Source organism: Anomaloglossus baeobatrachus, chromosome 3, assembly GCF_048569485.1.
Source record: "Anomaloglossus baeobatrachus isolate aAnoBae1 chromosome 3, aAnoBae1.hap1, whole genome shotgun sequence".
Classification (NCBI taxonomy): domain Eukaryota; kingdom Metazoa; phylum Chordata; class Amphibia; order Anura; family Aromobatidae; genus Anomaloglossus; species Anomaloglossus baeobatrachus.
In genome coordinates, this window is record NC_134355.1 from 115,465,869 (window position 1) to 115,481,032 (window position 15,164).

General features: G+C 42.3%; 1 protein-coding gene across 4 annotated transcripts in view; it reads right to left on the minus strand.

The window, feature by feature from the left end:
• Positions 1-15,164, minus strand: part of CFAP61 (cilia and flagella associated protein 61) — a 447,743-nt gene that overhangs the window by 138,135 nt on the left and 294,444 nt on the right. For all 4 annotated transcript variants that reach the window (XM_075339389.1, XM_075339390.1, XM_075339388.1 and 1 more), the window contains one exon: positions 1,441-1,533. In XM_075339389.1, the coding sequence (XP_075195504.1) occupies positions 1,441-1,533 (93 nt within the window). The remainder of the gene's footprint in view (positions 1-1,440; positions 1,534-15,164) is intronic.

Genomic DNA, 15,164 nt, shown 5'->3' on the forward strand with positions numbered 1-15,164 from the left:
ATGAGAATGATCTGAGCAAAACTCCCGAAAAAAAGTTTATATCAGGGAGCCGTAGTATCAACACATGCTGTGCGCGGTGAAGCTGGGCGGTGGATGAGCGATGCCTCTGTACGGCCGAGGCGCCGGAGTGCTGTGCATGCACGATGGCTGTGGCATCGCGTTGCCATGGCGGTCGCGGTGGGTGGTGCACTGACGCGGCCGGAACAGGCATCGCATCATTTAGACACATCCCTCCGTCATGGCGGCGGCCGCGCCGTGAAAACATGTGTTTGGATAACGGCAGGACTTTGGAACATCTGGGAGTAATTTTGCATTATACTTATGTATATATAGACCTCACAGCCCCACAGTAAGTACACCTGCCTCCCGAAGAAGCAGTACGTGAAACGCGTTGAGGCGTGGTGGCTGCGGGCGTATATTGTCACCATCTGTCAGGTTAGTGATTAGTCTGTATACAGCATGTAACTGTGTGTATGAGATCGAGTGACCGATGGGTCTGTCCCCCTTTGTAGGGAGCTTAAATAAAGATACCGGTGTAATTTTATAAAATTCCGGCCCCAGTGGGGAAAAGATTTTGCTCTATAGCTATATGCTCCTGGACACAGGTGGATAGATATACCCAGGTCTACTGGCTCACAGACCTCACGTCATCATTGTAAGTGCGGGTATTTTAAAAAAACTTTTTTGCCTGCCCCTGATGAATTGATCAGTGGCTGATAACAGAGAGAGCTAGTTTGGTTGCTCACCCATATGAAGCCCTGGGGTTGCGGTAGAGTATTTATTACTTATAGAAATCTGGTTACTTTAGATTCTGAAGAATCCTCCCACGGCCGAGGCATATGTTTTGTCTGGGTGGACAAGTAAATGTATTCTTTCCAGTACTTTAGCTCGATTCGGTTGATATATTGCTGAAGTAGATTTATGGGACTAATCGATATATTCTGCTAACCATGGTACAATTAATTCTCAGATGGGTTTGATATGCCCGTATCCACCTCTCCCCCTTGTGTAGGGGAAACGCATTTGTGATTTCCACTGCCCTATTTCGTGCCAAGCCAAAATATTGTCATTTTTTCTGTTTTAATAATGTATCAATAAAGTAAGTTTTATGACATTTAAAGCATCATAGTGATTTCTGGTGAGATTACTAGTGGTTTCTCTTAGTACACACTGTGTCTGTGTACTGAGCCTACAGTCTATATCTCAAGCCTTTCCGGACATATACTATGACGTTCCCATAGTCCTCCATTCCCCAGATGGTGGACAAAAGTGTGTTGTTTTGGCCAACAGCGGACAGGTATATGTGTTTGTGTTTGTTTTACAGATTTTTTACACTAGGTCCCTATGGTGGTACCTAACCTAAAATTAAGAACTAATTCAAAAACTTGTTTTATACTATGCATGTTATTTTTGGCTTTCAAGTCCAAGCATTTGACATACCTGCTTGCGAGAAATGATTGGTTCATACAACTATTATTTCCTGGAAGGCCGTGACTTGAAATCAAAGTGATATTATTGAATTTTAGATGTGGGCTGCAAAACAAAATGGAGATGTATATGATGTTATTAAATAGACATTGTAATAAGTAGCAATATTTTCAATAATTTAATTATTAATATATGTAATTCCCAAATTCCCATTCCCAAACAGAATTATAGCTATGGGTGAGCCATCTTTCTCCCTACTCATAAAAAGCACATGAGCATATTTATGCCATATTATTTTGCACAACACTTCATTATGAATGCACATATTGTGTAAATGAATGATACTATGAACTTCTTTATTGCACTTTATTTCATATGTATGGCCCCATAGATAATTATCAATGGGGCCATACATATTAAATAAAGTGCAATAAAGAAGTTCATAGTATCATTATAATCTATATGATGAACTGTATGATTGATTTTTTGTGATTCATGTAAATTAGCTTGTAATTGTGATCTATCGCAACACTGATATATAAATATATATATATCTTACTTGTTCATAAGCACTGCTTGAAGAAGATTGTTTGTTCATCTCTATCTATCTACAACTATATACTGTATATATATATATATATATATATATATATATATATATTATATGTATATATCTACACACATTTTATATATATATATATATATATATATATATATATATATATATATATACACAAAATAAACGTGGGGAGGTTCAGCAGGAATGGAGACTTCAGGTGGTAGTTAAAATCCAAAAATTTATTGCAAATGGATTAAAAAGTTTCCAGAGTTCAATAAGGTGCGGACATCACGCTGAACAGACTACGCGTTTCGGCGGTGACAATATGCCGCCTTCTTCACGGTCTACACTAACTGGTGCTCATGGTGTTGTGTTTATTTAAATGTACTGACTGGTGTCTTGGTGTTGGGTACCTTTAAAGGAGTTATCTCTTGAATATTAAATGTATGGTCAGCGAGAATCCACCCTCCATCCTAAGAACAAGGATCTTATATAGCCTGTGTGAATGTGTGAATGGGGTGGTAGTATGCATTACTGCTGACATATACCCATATAAGATCAAATCCCATTATCACTTTATTCTCACAGGGAACACTGTGGTGTTCACATGATTGTTGGAGGATCCAAAGTTTGGCCCACCACCAATCATATACTGTATTTATCATTCATCCAGTACATAGCAGTTGGTGTCACAGGGCGTGAGGGGATAGCAGGGGAGCGGGTTCCTAATCTGGCCCTCAGGCTAGGGGGCCCTAGCTGTCCCTGATCCTAGAGATACCTCTGATGGTGAAGATGTCTGGGCCGCCTTCCTTGCCCTGCTCCTGGATAACCCTGCACCAATACTCTTTAACCCCAGGGAAGGCCCGGGACAGGAGTGGCTGAACCCACAGATAAGGATAAAAGGGGAAAGTAAAACTCTATCACACAGCTAGCACACATGGAGATAAAAGACAATACGTGATAAAGAGGAAATAAAGAGCAGGGAGGAAGTAACCAGACAACCACAGCACAGCAAGCAGCATGTAATAAATCTACAGCAACTGGAACACAACAGCACACAAACCGGGTTAGTTAAAGCTATAGTCCGCCTGGGAAGACAGATTCCTCCATCTTCAAAAGGCAGGGAGTACCTGTGGTAGGTTTCCCACAACATGTGATCCAAAAGGTAACCAGCAGGCTAGCAGACATTAACTCCTGCAAGTCTGTTCACTAATGAGCACACGTTGGTCGATGCCCAAGCCTGCCTGTGCAACTCAGAAGCACCAGAGAAAGCATTGTATGGAATGTCAGAGTCTGTAGTCTAAACAGCATCTGATTCCACCATGACACTTGGCGTGTTTAGAGCCAAACATCGTGTGACAGTTCGATGGAAAAAATAAATAGAGGTAAACAGTTCAGCTCCATTCAAAAGTAAGAGTAAGAGCTGCCAAGAACTACATATCAACTACTAGTCTCTAAATAAGAACTGATCTGCAGTGCTCACAGCTGGCTGTGAACAACACCTTCAAGGGGGTATTCTCAGGTTCAGTCTTCTATTGATGATTGACAGTTCGGTGACGTGACATGACTGCTTTCATTCAAAAGAGTTGAATTGCAAAGCTGTCCCTTCAATGATCAGTGGAGGTCAGTCCTATGAGAACCCAATTAATTCCAATAAAAAGTGATGACAACACTGGTAAAGAACAACAGCTATGTCATAAGTCTTTACAACTTAGAGGTGGTCATGGCGCAGCACTGTACAGGAACTGCAACTCAGAATCAGCACAACTAATGGCTGGGAGCGGCCGCAGTATTGTGAACATAAAACGCTGAAAGGGGCAATATCTTGTTTTTTTTATTAGACCCTCATCAATCTGAAAGTTATAGTGTTTTCTAGTCAATATGGCATAACTTCCGATACTAAAAAAATCCTTTCAACAGTTTGTCTTTATAAACTGGAAGAGATCTTTAGCCAAACTAAAGCCTGCTTTACACGCTGCAATGTATCTTACAATGTGTCGGTGGGGTCACGTCGTAAGTGACGCACATCCAGCATCGTAAGGTACATTGCAGTGTGTGACAGGTACATGCGATTGAGATTGAATGGTAAAACATTCAGCTCATACACATCGTACCTTTCTCTAGAATTGCACGTCAGATTGTTCATCGTACCCGGGGTAGCACACATCGCTGTGTGTGACACCCCGGGAACGAAGAACAAATCTTACCTACGTCCTGCGGCTCCCGGCCCACAATGAAGAAGGAAGGAGGTGGGCGGGATGTTTACGTGCCGCTCATCTCCGCCCCTCCGCTTCTATTGGCCGGCTGCCACGTGACGTGGATGTGACGCCGAACGTCCCTCCCACTCCAGGAAGTGGACGTTCGCCGCCCACACCGAGGTCGTATGGTAGGTAAGTACGTGTGACGGGGGTTAATCATTTGTGCGGCACGTTCAACAAATTGAATGTGCCACACATACGATGGGGGCGTTGCAAATCGCATACGATATCGTATATGAAATTGCAACGTGTAAAGCAGGCTTTAGATGGAAGAATGTTGTTGCTTTATTTAGGTTGCAGTTACAGCAGGACCCTGGTTTCTGAATGGCACTAGTAATGACCCATCTGCCACAAGAGATGAAACAAGTACGGTAAGAGGAATATAATAGTTGGAGATTTCCAATACAGATTTTGCATTGAGGAGATGTAGCTTCATTCCATGCCTCTGGTTGGAGACTTTGACACATTTGAGTAAACACTGAATACATTGCAGAGCAGGAGGACTGCATCCAACAGAACTTTGTTTTAATATTATATTATTACCCCCTCAGCTGTGAAAGTAGCAGCAAAATGGAAGATTGCTCTGAGACATGGACACAAACAAACCCTGTGAAAGAAAGCATTACAATTTCAACATTATCCTTATAAAGGAGGAACACTGACTCTAGGGATTCCATTTTTTTTATTTGCCATACTTATTTCCCTTTATTTAACTTTGTAGCTCAGTTGTCAACTTTTTAAAACAATTTTAATAATAAATAATAATAATAATAATACTAATCTTTATTTCTATAGCGCCAACATATTCCGCAGCGCTTTACAATTCAGGAGGATCATATACAAACAAGTAACAGTTATAGAAATACAATATTTAGAGGGAGAAAAGACAACCTTCCTCGTGAGAGCTTACAATCTACAATTAGATGGGAAGGGGGGGGGCAAGGTACACGTGCTTATTTAGAATGACAATCCAGCCATCTCAAGGAAATGGGGGATAGATAATGGCTGCCTGGACCAATTGTCCAGAACCTTGAGATGCATTTGGGTGCCATGGAGTTTGACGTGGGGTTATGTTGTGAGAAGTTGTAGAGGGACTATGTGAATTAAATTTGATTAGGGAGTGTAATAGGCCGCCCTAAAAAGATGCGTTTTTTTAGTAAGTTGTGATTCGTCCTAACTTCTTGGGATAGAGCGTTCCAGAGGATTGGTGCAGCTCGGAAGAAGTCTTGGATTCGGGAGTGGGAGGTTCAAATTAGTGTGGATGTTAGTCGAAAGTCATTTGCAGAGCGTAGAGAACGGGTGGGGTGATAGACAGAGAGGAGGGTGGAGATGTAGGGGGGTGCCGCACTGTGGAGAGCTTTGTGGGTGAGAACAAGCAGTTTGAATTAGATCCTGTGATATATGGGCAGCCAGTGCAATGACTGGCACAGAGCAGATGCATCTGAGTAGTGGTTAGCCAGATAGGTGACCCTGGCTGCTACATTAAGGATGGACTGTAGAGGAGAGAGTCTAGTTAGGGGGAGACCAATTAATACAGAGTTACAGTAGTCAGGAGTGGATCAGGGCCACGGTGAGGGTTTTTGTCGTTTCCATTGTGAGAAACGGGCGGATTCTAGAGATGTTTTTGAGGTGCAAGAGGCAGGAGCGTGCAAGAGATTGTATGTGGGTGTATTTTAGGAATTTAAGATGTGGCAGAAGAATGGCTTTATAACAGATACAAGTCATCACCCTAAGGCTATGTGCGCACGTTGCGTACAGTCACTGCAGAAATTTCTGCAGCGATCTGAAGAGCACATGTGCGCTTTAGATCGCTGCAGAAATGTCCGTAGTGAGCGCCGATTCCATGCGCTCTGCCTGCAGCTCCTGCCATAGACAGAGCAGGAGCTGCCGGCAAAGCGCAGGAAAGAAGTGACATGTCACTTCTTTTTACGCAGCGCTTCGGCAATAGCCGAAGCGCTGCGCTCTTAAACGCCACGTGCGCACGGCCCCTGCACAATCTCCATAGACTGTGCAGGGGACGCAGGACGCATGCAGTTACACTGCGCTACAAAGCGCAGCGTAACTGCATGTATTTACGCAACGTGCGCACATACCCTAAGACTACTTGCCGCGTTTTTGCTGCTTTTTTGGTGTCGTTTTGTTGTCAGAAAGTTCTCACTTTTATCTTCCCAGCAAAGTCTATGAGAATTTAGATTTGTTTGTCTGCACATTGCATTTTTTTTGTCTGCAGTTTATTTGTCACAAACTTCTGACAAATAAACTGCAGAATGTTCTATCTTTTTGTGTTTTGTCCCTGCGCTTTTCACTAATGATGATAATGATGATAATGGTGATGGGAGATCTCATAAATGAATCCCCCGCCAACCCACAGAGACCTAGTTTACAAGGCCTACATTTAAAAGCTAAACCATAACTAATACCTCATATATATATATATATATATATATATATATATATATATATATATATATATATATATTATATATATATATATACACACATTTTTTTTGCATTTATCATATCTTTATACAGGATGCAGCCAGGCTCATTAATCTAGGCCTTGTAAACTGGGGTCTCCGTTCCTGTGTGGTGCACTTATATAGTGCTGGGCAGCCCGCCAACTCTAATAGTATGGGTGTCATCAATTTGCTCTAAGCCAGACACTGTGCACCTACATGTGTGAACGGCAGCCTATAGAAGCCATTTGTGTTTAATTTTTATACTAAGCAATCACCCACTCCATTGAGTGGCAGTGTGTGAGTGGTCGATCCATCAGTGTTTTACACCCGTTGCCTCTATCTTTATTAGTGGGTTTTGCTGCATCCTGTTAGTGCATTTGTTTCTATGGCCTGGACAGGTAAACACTGTTGCCCTTTCTTGCTGTGTATTTTGATACATAGAAAAGATAAGGGCATGGCTTGGGGCTGCAGCCTGTAACCGTGGGCTTTATCTGTGCTGGGTATCATAATATGGGGGAGCCTATACCAAATATTGTATTTAATTACATTTACAGTACTATATCGACCTGCAGACCGGGTGTTATGAGTCGGCGCCGCCATAGCCACAAGCAGCCTACTGCGGTTCCAGTTGCGCCCAGGCGCCAGCCGACATTTTTGTCCGTGCCTCGGGTTGTCCAGTTGGCTGCTTCCTCCTCCACATCTAAGTGTGGAGAAGCGACTAGTGTGCATGCATGTGCCAATTTACCCCAGCCAGAGCCTAAGTCCAGTGTTTCGCCTAGTGAGCATGCTCAGCCTGATTGTGCCATTTCTGTGGCTAAAGGCCCTGTCACACACAGAGATAAATCTGCGGCAGATCTGTGGTTGCAGTGAAATTGTGGACAATCAGTGCCAGGTTTGTGGCTGTGTACAAATGGAACAATATGTCCATGATTTCACTGCAACCACAGATCTGCCGCAGATTTATCTCTGTGTGTGACAGGGCCTTAAGTCCTCAGTTCGGGCTACCGAACATGCTCCTACACTTAGTGCGAAAAGCCTCTTTGCACAGGTACTTGGACTTCGTGCCATGTCTAAGTCCTGTGTTGTGCCAACTGAGCATGCTCACACAGATAGTTTGATTTCTGAGACTGTTGTTCAGGCTACTGAGCATGCTCAGGCACTTAATGTATCAGAGGCTAGGTCCGGTTAGGACCTCACTGGGCATGTCCGTGAGGTGGCAGGCCCTGATGGGCCGGCACGCATTAGGTATCCTGATGATGTGGCAACTCCGGACTGGCTCGCCCCTATGACACGGCATCTCACCATTGGTCGTCAGACAATGACTGTGAGGTGTTTCGGGTGTGACAGTCATGAGGTCATCAGTGATGTGGAGGTTCCGGATAGGCCGCTGGTGATGTCACTGATGATGTGGCACTCTGCTCCTGGAGGTGTCATTGTGGTTCACCCTGGGTTTGGGGCGGACCCTAGGTAATAAAAGGGACTGGAGACAACATGGAGGTACGCAGTCTTCTCATATGCAAGTTGAGAGCACACCTCCATGTGTAAAGCCCATTGCGGAACTCACCCAGTAGGATTGGAAACCATAGGAAAGAGCGTAATTAGGGTTAGGCGCCGGTATCGGACACTCGTATCTGTGCACACCTGTACCACGGTACGATGAGGGACGGACTCTGTCCTACTAGTCCTGCTGGAGTAGCCCAGTGGTGTTAACCCCTTTAGCCCCCGGGCATTGTGTTTTTCCGTTTTGTTTTTTTCGTCTCTTTCTTCCGAAAGCTGTACCTTTTTTATTTTTCCGTCAATCTTGCCATATAAGGGCTTGTTTTTTGCAGGACAAGTTGTACTTTTAAATGAAACCATAAGTTTTACCATACAGTGTACTGGAAAATGGCAAAAAAATTCCAAGTGCGGAAAAATTGCAAAAAAAATGTGATCGCACAATAGTTTGGGATATTTTATTCACCGTGTTCACTATATGGTAAAACTGATGTGTCACTGTGATGTCGGTATGAGCTTGTAGACACCAAACATGAATAGGTTTAATTGTATTTAAGGGGTTAAAAAAAATTCACAAGCTTGTCCAAACAAAGTTGCGCATGTTTTGCGCCATTTTCCAAAACCCGTAGCGTTCTCATTTTTGTGACAGCTTATTTTTTGAGCCTCGAGCTGATGTTTTTATCTGTACCATTTTTGCGCAGATGCTACTTTTTGATTGTCTGTCATTGCATTTTGCGCAAAATTTGCGGCGACCAAAAAAACGTAATTTTGGCATTTGGAATTTTTTTTTTGCAGCTATGCCGTTACAATCAGATTAATTGATTTTATATTTTGATCGGGCATTTCTGAACGCGGCAATACAAAATGTGTATATTTTTATTTTTTTTTAACCCTTTAATTTTCAATGGGGTGAAAGGGGGGTGATTTGAACTTTTAGGTTTTTTTATTTTTTTTAATTTTTTATATTTTTTTTTTTATTTTACTAGTCCCCCTAGGGGGCTATAGCGATCAGCAATCTGATCGCTCTGCCATATCTCCAGATCACAGCTACAGAGCTGAGAACTGCAGATATGGTGCTTTACTTTCAATGCCGGCTGTATTCGGGCATTGGGAGGAAGTGACTCATGTTAGCTACCATGGCAACCACCGAAAGTCACGTGATTATGTCACGTGACTTCTGATGGGGGAGGGGTAAGTCACTGTAATGGCGGCGCGCATATACATCTCGCTGTCAGATTTTGGCAACGAGACGTAAGGGGTTAATAATTGTGGGTGGAAGTGATTCCACCCGCGAATAGCAGGCACACATGTCAGCTGTTGAAAACAGCGGATATGTGCGCGGATCGCCGCGGCCTGCCCGCGGCAGAGAGCGGGGATTAACCTCACACGATCCATGACGTACCCAGGACGTCATGGATCGTTAAGGGGTTAATCGGGCTGCTGCACCACCTGCCCTGGGGGTGCCCCCTACGCACACGGGCAGCGTACCCCAGGACCTCTGTGGGTTAACAGGGTGTTCCTGGGCTGGATGCGTGGATCCTGTGACGCCAGCAGGGTTCACAGTCTCCTGATCTGAGTGGCGTTTAACTCGGGTCAGGCTCATATTAGTTTCAGAGCCACCCAGCTCTGTACTCTCCACCTAACCTTCAGGTTGCCAGCAACTCCTTTGTCATCTGGAGGACGGTGGACCCCGACTGGCGATTGGGAAATATACCACCTTATCCTAATCTGCCAGTCCCACTGTAACACTGGGTCTGTGATTGTAAGCATCAGACAAGCTGTCACACAGGCTGGGGGCGCTGTCTGACTGCAACCAATCACAGACACTGGTGGATTGGAGAAGCAGTGAATATGTATGAGCTTAATGAGCGGCCCCAGAAGAAGAATGAGCGGCTGCGAAACAGTGTATAGCTGCGCCGGTGATTCGGTAAGCATAGCATGCTCGCTTTATTTTTTTTTTAATTTATTACTTTATTTTTTTTATTTCCCAAGTGCCTGATCTGGATTAATACATGGAATTCCCTGAGAAATCCAACCTTGGCCCAGCACTCGGGTACCTTTTCACCCGTGGGTGTCGCACGTCACAGTCCAGTCCGCCCATCACTATAATTGTCACAAAACAAAACGCATCAAAATGAGAACTAAAAAACCCACTTAAAATGCATCCAAAACGCACTTAAAATGCAGGATCATTGCAAGCGTTTTTGTTTTTTGTTTTGTTTTTTTTTTACATTTCCTGGCTCTCTGGGACAAGGTGCCATTTTGGTGCAGTTTTGATGTCTCAAAGGTGCAGTTTTTTGTGACAACAAAAACTGCAGTGTGCGCATGTAGCCTAACAATGTCTGCCTGAGTGCCACCATTAACACTGCAGACCAATGTAATCCTGGGAAAGGGGGTATGAGCTGTGTTCTTTGGGTCTTGAACTCTGTGGTTATGTGATTTTGTGATGCAGATGGTGAGGAGGGATACATGAGAATATGGCGGGAGGACCATTCATCATGAGAAAAGGATAGGCAGGTGGAGAACTAGTGGGTAAGAACTAGGCAAGCTGTGAAAAAAGGTAGCTTTGATGAGACGACATGACCCCTTTGAGTACACTGCCAAAACCCTTGGGCCACAATACAACCTTGATATTTTGATACAGAAAAAACAGAAGTGTTTCCTACTGTATAGGTCCTTAAATAAAGGGCTTTTTTTTTAAAAAATAGTAAATTATAAAAATAGTTTCAGCAATTTCTAATATTTGAAAAACATTTTTTCCACCCATTTAGGTAGCCATATAGTTAATCTAATGTTGATCAAAACAGAAGATTACAAAAAAAACTATCCTTGTTCCGACAAAGTTTATCAACAATTGTTTTAACACAGCCATTGTCAGTCTAGTTGACAATTTTCATCCAATGGTCTTAAGGAACGATCTTTTGGTGAAGGAACTTCTTAGAAAGAGTTCTCTGCTTTCATCCAATGTCACAAAAAATGATCACCAATAACTGAACGAGGTTTTCTACATGTAACCTGCAGTTATGATCATCATTTTATTATTATTTAATGGCTTTTAGCTTGATCTCGAGCCATTGCAACTTGATTGATGAATGCTTTGTAGGAAGATCGATCTTGCGCCAGCCTAGATAGATCCAACAGAGTCCTCTCTACGTTTTCTTGATAATATCAAGCCATTGGGTTGCTGGTCTTCCTCTTTACTTTGTTCATTCTATTTTTCTGACCATGACGTCCTTCTCAAGTGACTGCTCTGTCATATGATGTGTCCATAGTAGGCAAGTCGTAGCTTGGTAATACTTTCTTTGCGTTACATATCTAGTTTGATTTGTTCCAAAATTATTTGTTTGTTCTTCTTGCCATCCATAGTAAGGATAACATCCTTCTCCAGCATCACATTCTTCTTCCATCTTGTTCCTTTATTGTCCAGGTTTCACATCCATATGTTACCACAGAAAAGACCAGACTATGTACAAGCCATGTCTTCAAAACCAATGAAATGTTCCTCAATTTGAAGACCTTGTCCAATAGATTAATTGTTGATTTGCCCATAGCTAGTCTCCTATCGACTTCTAGTGTCGTTGCTGCATCTCGAGTGATCATTGGTCTGAGTATGTTGAAGTACTGTATAACTTCCAATTTATCGTCATCCATCTTAAATGAGTCCCAGTCGTATTTGGCAGTAGTCAATATCTTTGTCTTCTTTGTATTGAATAGAAGTCCAATGTTCGAGCTTTCCATCCTGACACTCCATAATAAGTCCTTAATTCCATTTAAGCTTGTTGCCATCAATATTGTGTCATCAGCATTTTTAAGTCTGTTGATATGTCCAACAATTTTGATTCCACCTTCTTTTTCCTGAAAAAAAAGCTTCTGCATATTATTAGTTGATGATAATTCTTAACCATGACCAACCTCCCTCAATGTGTGGTTCTATATATTTTTGTGCTTTGAACCAGAAAGTCATGTCTTCCGATCAAATAAGGAATTTGAAGCCCCGACCTTCCTTTCCAAAGGTAACATGCATATTGCTTAAATTGGAATCGCTTGTTTAATTGTTACTTATTCATTTTACATCTGTTCTGAAAAGCTCTAACAGTGTTTTATTAGATTTTACAGCAAATTAATTGTGTTTAATGTAAATTTAGTCCTAATATAGAAAAACGCAAAGCCTGGATTACCCAATTAAAATAATTAGCTAATAGAGGATAGGTATATTAGGGAAATGAGTCAAGCATGTCTAATTAATTTTGCAGCTAGAATTAATCACGCTTCTTATTTATGTGTTGCTTTGGCAAAAAGGTTGAAGATATGAGCACAATTCCACGGAAACATTTAGCAAGTGCACCTGCATTTTAGTAGCACTGGCTAATTCCAGAAGGGATTTCATGTTGCTGTGGATACAAAAAAGAGATCTGCTTAACAGGCTCTTCTATTGCATGGAAGGTATTAGGGTATCTAGGGAAATAAGTAAAAATGTTGCTGAATTTCATAGCATGGCGCATCTGAAGGGGATGTACATAGTATAAGAGCTAAATGCCAGAATCCTTGAAATACAAAGAGTCATAGACGCACTCTGCTTTTAATAAAATCAGGTGTATTTGTAAGTTTTCCCTACCATTATTAACTGTTAAAGGGATTTACTCATGAACACAACCCTTTCTATAAGCTTGATGAGTGCATATGAATGTCATGAAGGACAACTGCCTATCACCAAAAATACAGCAACATTGGCATAGATTGGCTCCATATGTGGCAAGCTCAGCCAAGTATTTGTCAAATCTATGTCTATAGACAGTATATGCAGATTGCTCGGAGATAGTGAATTATGGTGATCAGCTGATATGTCAGACCAGCGTCAATTTAAAAAAAAAAGTTGTTTTCAACAACAGGTAGCTCTATAAATCCTTAAAGAAACAATAAGGTGTTACTAAGATGTAAAGAAAAGTACTTCTCCATTGAAATTGTGAATGCTTATTTCCATCTCAAGGTCAGAGCCATGACTTTGTAAATGGTGTGCCTCAACCTTTGATAATCGGAAGCCAGTAGCTATGCCTCTCGATTAGGGTTACTGCTCCAGCACAAAGTTTGGCCATAAGAACAGTTCACTATTCTTCAATCTGTTCCGTACCTTCACCAATCACATAGTTATTGCTGATCTTAGCAAATACCACACAGAACAAGCCACATGTGGTCTTTATAGGGAATGCCCATGGCAGTTCATATCAAGCTACTTTCTCCTCTCTACTCAATACTCTAGACCAGGGGTTCCCAACCAGTGGCTCGGGAGCCAAATGTGGATCACGGGCCCATGACATGTGGCTCACGAATGTCTGCCAGCTAGATACATTTGCACTAGGTATTGCAATTAGCTATGCAGTTCTCCAAATGGTGACATTTGTCAGCAGGCCCACACACAAGAGCAGATCTGAATGGAGGTATTAAATACTAACTTGGTGTTGTGATTTCTGTGGAAGAGCTTTGACTGTCATGGGGGTAATGGGGGTTCTGGGTGTCACTACTGTGAGGAGGGCGGGTGCTGGATGTGGCTAGCAATCCTCTCTCAGAGCTGAATGCGGCTCTAAAGGTCAAAAGGTTTGGGGACACTCCTCAATTCGCCTTGCTGTCCTTACTTCCTGGGTCCCTCTGCGTGGCCAAAGGGGGTGTCCTGCATTTCTTTCTCATTGCCGCTCGTATGATTATCTCAAGACATTGGAGCACAACTACAGTTCCCTCTGTTAGGGAATGGTTCGAGGAGATGAATAGATTAAACCGTATAGAATCCCTGATGGCAGATGATAGTGACAAATGGGATAAATATGCTGGCACTTGGTTATCTTGGACTCTTTTCCGGAAGGGCTCGGACTGTGCCTCTTGGCTTAGGTAGGGGGTTTTACCTATGTTTTCCCCCCTACAAGATCCGATATGTACCTAATGGTCGCTATATGTGAGTAGATGCGCCTACACCTGCAAGGGCGCTCTATGGGCACCCTGCCTCTCCCCTCCTAATCCTCCTTTTTCCCCATACCCCCCTCTATTATTCTTTTCTTCCTTTATTTCTTTCCTCTGATTTATAGTTAGCCTTTACATTTAATGTTGGTATGCACAATGTTTTTATAAAATTGCATTCTATACTAATGTCTTTGACAAATGTAATTTTCAAGTTGGTATAAAATACGTTATCTATTTTATTTTTCTTGACAAGCATTGATGTCACACCTTTGTATGTATATTCTCTTGATAGGATATTCTCCTAAACGAACCGAATATTTGGCGGTGTTTCAACATCACTGTTGTTACGTTCTTATGTTTGTGACAATAATTTATTTACCTTGCCTTTAAACTGAAGAAAAAATGATTTACTGAAAAAAAAAAAAAAGTTTGGGCACCTCTGCACTAGACTTTTTAGTAGTAAAGTCTAGAGCAGAGTCTAAAGCTATAGACAAGGATGAAAACATGAGGTGAAGAAATAAAATATTAGAGCTGTTGTAATACATAAAAGCAAGTGTAAACAGCAGCATCCTGGATACACAGACCTCAAATAAAGCCTTTATTGCTGGGAGAAACACCCTACATTCCCTAGGGTGGAAGATGTTATATCTGCAAGAAAATGCAGCTTTGCAGCCTCCCCAGAAATATACTGTATAAACCATGTAAAACATGTGACACTCACTACAGCTGCCTTTACAGTACTTAGGAGTAGGTAAGCAAAATAACTGGGTCATTCTTTATCTAAAGTGGGCTTTACACGCAACGACATCACTAACGAGAGGTCGTTGGGGTCACGGAATTCGTGACGCACATCCGGTCTTGTTAGCGACGTTGTTGCGTGTGAAACGTATGAACAACCGCTAATGATCAAAATTACTCACCTAATCGTTGATCGTTGACATGTCGTTCTAAATCGAAATATCGTTGCTGTTGCAGGACGCAGGTTGTTCGTCGTTCCTGAGGCAGCACACATCGCTA